At 38.8% G+C, this 6073-nt stretch overlaps 1 protein-coding gene across 7 annotated transcripts in view; it reads left to right on the forward strand.

Moving 5' to 3' along the window:
• The window catches only part of ACSBG1 (acyl-CoA synthetase bubblegum family member 1), a 79074-nt gene extending 75407 nt beyond the window's left edge, over positions 1 to 3667 (forward strand). For 5 of the 7 annotated variants that reach the window (XM_034783371.1, XM_034783370.1, XM_034783365.1 and 2 more), the window contains one exon: positions 3352 to 3667. In XM_034783371.1, coding sequence (XP_034639262.1) covers positions 3352 to 3428 — 77 coding nt within the window. In that variant the 3' untranslated portion in view covers positions 3429 to 3667. The remainder of the gene's footprint in view (positions 1 to 3351) is intronic. The other 2 variants (XM_034783369.1, XM_034783368.1) reach the window with 1 other exon arrangement.
• The last annotated feature ends 2406 nt before the right edge of the window (positions 3668 to 6073 follow it).

Raw genomic sequence — 6073 nt, forward strand, 5'->3', positions numbered from 1 at the left:
GGGGGGGGGTTTCCGGCGGTGCTTTTTTTTGCTGCTTGGGGCAGCAAAAAAGCTAGAACCGGCCCTGCTCAACCCCCCCCCTCCCCTCCCCCACCAGAGCCTCCTGTGCACTGCGTAACACCTGATTGCAGTGGTCGGGAGGCATGGGGAGGGAGCGGGAGGCACTGATTGGTGGGGCTGCCGGCGGGCAGGAGGCGCTGCAGGTTGGAGTGCGGGGAGCTGACGGGAGGCTGCTGACATATTAGTGTGGCTCTTTGGCAATGTACATTGGTAAATTCTGCTCCTTCTCAGGCTCAGGTTGGCTGCCCTGGGTTAAAAGATCAGTATACATACAGACATGAGTACCATTCTGAGATCAGTTTTATATTAGAGATTATGAGCATTGTAGTTTCAGGCCTTCTCTTGACAGGAGTCCTTAGGTGAACAATAGGCAATCATAGAGACTTTGAAGTAGACCTGTTTCCTAAGCATAATTGGTAATTAGCTACATGGATTAACATAAGGCAATTGCCTGTTTTCCAACATTCACAGGTGATTTGTTATATCCTTCAAAGAGAGATGAATACAGTAATATTATGTTTACAGTTCATTTGAATGTTAAGATCTCCTTTTGATCTCTGAATTAACAGAATACAGCATAGATAGGAACCATTTGGTTACACTGTTAACCTCTAACAAGATATAAGTACACACACACAATTAGTATCACCTCTAATTTCTAACCATACAGGTTTGCATTTCAGAGTTCTAGCCCATCTGACAGAGAGTGGCCCTAATTATCATTTACATACTTTTCTAACATGTCTCAGTCTAAAGGTTGAATTTGGGTCATTTATCCTGCAGGATACTTAACCCTTTCTGGCCCTGTGTCACATATTGTATGAAAGATTTACATTGTTGCCAAATACACAGAACCTCTAGTAAAGGAAGAAAGGGAACATGTCAAAGGTGGTAGGCTAATATACTTGTGGGGGGCTTGTTTTTGTCAGTGTTAGTTTCTTCCAGGTTATAATCTTTGCCTTGAGCAGCATCTTGGATACTATCTAGGGGTAAAAATTTAAAAAGTGCCAAAGTAACGTGCCAGTTGTCCAATACCAGAATGATTTCCTATCAAGTGAATTTGAACTGTGCTGGTGGATGAAAAGTTTGAGATCTTGATTCCTTTAGCCACAACATTATTTCAGAACAGCAAAATTCCAAATTCTAGTTTGTGGCTGAACTGAGATGTCAGAAAAATAGCAGTGTGGTATCCATTAAATTCTATTTCTTTAATACTGCAGACAGCATGTCATCCTTCCTCTAACCAAATAGGGTTATAACAATGGGGTATCCTTTATAGAAATGGGGTTCATGTTTACCAAGTAGATAGATATGACTTTTTCCAAGCTGATTTTTTTTTAAAGAAAGTGTCTTGGGCATAAATGAATTGTGGGGCCCATCTAGTGGGGCCTACTGCAAGTTGAGGTAGTTGTTTGGGAAATAATGCATCCACTTCTACAGCCCTGATGACTAATTTCTTTCCACTCAAATCCATCCACACTGTAGCTATAGTTACCTTCCCTGTCCACTACATCTCATCCCACTGACTTAAATCCCTCCAATAGTTTCTTGACTCATTTTGTCTCAGGTTCAAATTAAGCTTCTCCTTCAAGGCTCTGTACTTATATCATCAATGATTAGCTACACCAATTATACTCTTAACATGCATCCCATGCATGTGAGATTGGATCCTTTTTGATAGCAGTATCCGCAATGGCTGCATCTGCTTCCTTCCACCCTCCTGACTAGTGTAGCTAAGGGCATACTCAGTTTCTTCTCTCCAACCATTTTGACTCAGCTATCCCCTACAGCCTCCGTGAGTGAAGGAAGCCTATATCTCCCAACTCCCATTTGAGCCCTGGCTACAGTAATGCTGAGTTATTACATTCCTTGCTCCTTTCAGTATTATAATGATTCTGTCTTTAATGCATATCACATGAGATTGGGGGAGAAGGGGATAGAGAGAAAAGTAAACAAACAAAAAAAGCTTCACCCACAGCAAGATGCAGTTTTTGAGAAGACCCTGTGAGTATGTTACTCAGGATTATTTGAATGCAAAACTATGGTAACTAATCTCTGTTTCCCAGGTGGGGTCAGGAAACAAATCAGTGGGGGGGACAGCACCTCCCTCTGATAAATTATTGGTAAATACACAAATGCTTCCACCCCAAAATCCTTGTTTTTATTGAGTACAAAGCATACATCTAAAATAGAAATAACCTAGATCACCCCAGAATATAGTTACCCGAAGTCTGAGGTGGTATCCAGTGACAGCAGCAGGTTTCTGGTGGCTGGCCTTCCTCCTAGGTGCTGGGGAGGTAGATGTCAGACTGCAAACTCGTAGAAATCCTCTCAGAAGAACTTCTCCAAAGTACACACACTATCTAAACTCTTATATGTAATTCAAAACATAGCATAACTCAAAATAACCCCTAATGGGCTGACCGTTTCCCTAGCAACAGCAAAGAACTCTCAATTTCTTCTTATCAGTAAAGCAACTCTAGCAAAAAACAAAACAAACAAACAAACAAAAAACTTAAGAGACAGGCACCCAGACCAAGGTCAGCTATCTTTAGTAGCACTGCAACTGTGCAGATGTTTTTGTCTGCCTAAGCAAGGCCAAATTCTTTCTCACTATGTGGTGTCCTCACTTCCAGCCCATGGTGGCTAAGTGCACAGATGGCTGCAGGTTATATCAAGTCCAGGGCTCTTGTAATAAATAGATGCTATAGTGTGTCTAGTGAAGATGCTCTATGCTGACGAGAGTTCTCTCCCATCAGCATATTATCCATCTCCGCAAGAGGCAGAAGCTATGTCAGTGTGAGAGCCGACATAGCGCTCCTGCCGACATAGCGCTGGTGTGAACAGCACTTAGGTTGCTATAACTTGCGTCGCTCGGGAGGATTTCACACCCCTGAGCAACACAAATTAGATTGACTTAAGCAGTAGTGTAGACCTGCTGTAAGAGAGGGCTCTTTAACTGAGGGCATGAAGGGAGAAAGCTCAATTAGTCCTCTTAAAGTATTATTAAACTGGGAAGTAGCTACTTTGTTACCTCTGCTCATGAAGCCTGACATTGCTTTGTCAACAAGTCCTTTGGACTGAACTCTTCTGTTTCTGCCCCAGCTATTCTACAGTTCCTATGAGAGATCAGCCATTGAAGCAACAGGCACATCTACTAGTCAGTCCCTTTGGAGGAATGATGTACTAGGACTCATTAATCCTCCAGCTAGGAAACTTTGCTGTAATTTCTCTCTCCTCTTGTAATCAACTTTGGTTTGTTTTTTGGTGGTTTTTTTTTTTTTTTTTTAGGTCCTACGATGAAATTAAAACGACCTGCTGTGCTTGAAAAATACAAAGATGAAATTAATTCATTTTACAAAGAATAAAATTAGTCTTCATGCCAAGTATTGTCTGCAAGTTTCCCAAGAAGCAAAACAAATTCACCAACTCTGTGTTACAGGAAACAGCTCCCAACAAATGCATTTGAAGATTTACTTTTCTAGGCAAGCACACCTATCATTTGTTTTGCACCCTATGCAACAGGCATTAGAAGAGAAACATCCATATAAAGTTCTAGTTGTAATTCTGCCTGCAAAGTAATAAAATTTCTTGCTACAGATAAGTATTCCTACTGCCCTGTCATTGTGAATATTTTACTTTTGGTCTTAAATTAGTTAAACTTAATGACATACTAATGTGGGTGTAACTGTTTATTGTAAGGATGTAGCTCACACTCTTATAGGTTGGGTAAAAGAATAAGATAAGACTAAGCAACACCCTAATCGATATTTCCTTACAGTTTTTATAGTTCTGCAATAGGCTAAATATATTATAGTTCAAATGTTTGGTAGACATAACTAATCAATTGGCACTGCTTAATGAAACTGCTACATCCCCATAGTATCAATGGCCATTGAGCCATAACTGAAATTAAAAGATCAACAGATCTATAATGTTTTCAGTGAAGAGCATCTAAATAGTCTTGTACCAAAAGAAATGCTACACATTGTGGCCTTATTAATTCCTCTTTCCAGCCTTGTAGTTTGTCAAGTGAGTTCTGGATTGACCATCCCCCCCAAAAAAAGACAATGAAGATTTTTTTCAATCTTTGGTTCATGCTGAAAGACACTTTAGTTTAGCATTTCCCAAAGAGTCAAGTGATGACAGTTGGTGGGCATGATCAGAAATAACAGCCCAAGATCAAAACCTAGACCAGGTCAAAGAATGTCTCACTCAATGCAGGGGACCTACTCAAAAACCAGTGGGAGAACACTTTAACCTGTCTGGTCATTCAATGACAGACCTGCGGGTGGCTATATTACAACAGGAAAAACTTCAAAAACAGACTCCAACGAGAGACTGCTGAGCTGGAATTGATATGCAAACTAGACACAATCAACTCAGGATTGAATAAGGACTGGGAATGGCTGAGCCATTACAAACATTGAATCTATCTCCCACTTCTTATCAAACTGTCTGTACTGGGCTATCTTAATTATCACTTCAAAAGTTTTTTTTTCTCTTACTTAATTGGCCTCTCAGAGTTGGTAAGACAACTCCCACCTGTTTATGCTCTCTGTATGTGTGTATATATATCTCCTCAATATTTATTCCACTCTGTATGCATCCGAAGAAGTGGGCTGTAGTCCACGAAAGCTTATGCTCTAATAAATTTGTTAGTCTCTAAGGTGCCACAAGTACTCCTGTTCTTTTTGCGGATACAGACTAACACGGCTGCTACTCTGAAAAGAGTGGATAAAAGTAATGATTTGTAAAAAAAATATTTAAATGCAGGTTTATTAAAAATAACTATTTAAAATTAAATTTGAAATTGACAGCATCTAAAGCCTAAGCTTATCTATTAATCATTTAAATTAAATATAAAGCAGTACATTTGCTGTTGAGTTTTAAAAACAATCAAAGCACTGAATTAGTGTGAATTTCTGATTATGTACTTGGAACTAGTTTGTTAAAATGCTCAACCAGATTTTGACAGCAGTAGTCTTTTCTGCAGGTGTAGAGGGAATATTTTCTTCATTTCTGTTTATTCAGCTAGTTCAGTTCAATGACTAGTTCATTCAAAGTTAAGAAACTAATTGGGGGTGGGGGGGAGGGAAAGCTTGTTTTCCTCTTCCAGTCTGACTAAAAACTAGGTGTAAGAGGATGAGCTCTACTAGTACTAAAATCTTGATGAACATAGTGACTAGAAACAGTCAGTTCAATTCACTAATTAAAGATACTTCCTTTGTTTAATAAATCAGTTCATTTTAAATGCAAAACATGTTTTGATGAGAAAAAAAGTTTGTACCCATCACAAGGTAGTTTAATAAAAAAATATTAAAATGCTGTTTGTGCATTTAATTGAATTTGAATTTCCATCTAAATAAATCTTGATACAAATTGCAAGTAAAAATTTAAGAATCTGATTAAATTAAACTATGCAATTGCTTAAGTGTACAGCTAGTGTATCTTCCTGCTTAGCAAAAAGAAGCAGGAAGTTTAGAGTAGAAGTAATTGAGAATCAGTGTTTTAATGGTTATCAACAAGAATCACCCTTTCTTTAGGAAAAGAACTAAAGTACTAATGCAAAACAATTAAAATCCATGATTTAAATCAATCAATCCTGCGCTAATAGGCCAGAAAACTAACTGGAATACCAGGCATCTTGACGTTTTCATCTATTTGCAGCACTTCGCAAATGCCTACAGCAAGGATTTTGAGGTGTGTGTGTTTGGCTACTATATCCCAACAACATCATTTGTTTTAAACACGTGCTTGTTAAGAGTTTGAAATCTTATTTACATATTATATCTTTACAAACCTCTGTGGTACAACTCCTCCTCCTCCTCACCAAACCAAATTGCTTAAAGAGCCTGATTTTGATATCTGGTCCTTATCAAATGGAAGAAGATAGCACCAACTGAAGCAACTGAAAGTTCTACAAAAAGTTTGTCCTTAACTGATATTTGCAATAAGACGTATGTACAGGGGAGGTACAGTTGAGCATGTTTTCTTACAACCTACTTGCTGT

The sequence above is a fragment of the Trachemys scripta genome, chromosome 10 (assembly GCF_013100865.1).
Source record: "Trachemys scripta elegans isolate TJP31775 chromosome 10, CAS_Tse_1.0, whole genome shotgun sequence".
Lineage (NCBI taxonomy): Eukaryota > Metazoa > Chordata > Testudines > Emydidae > Trachemys > Trachemys scripta.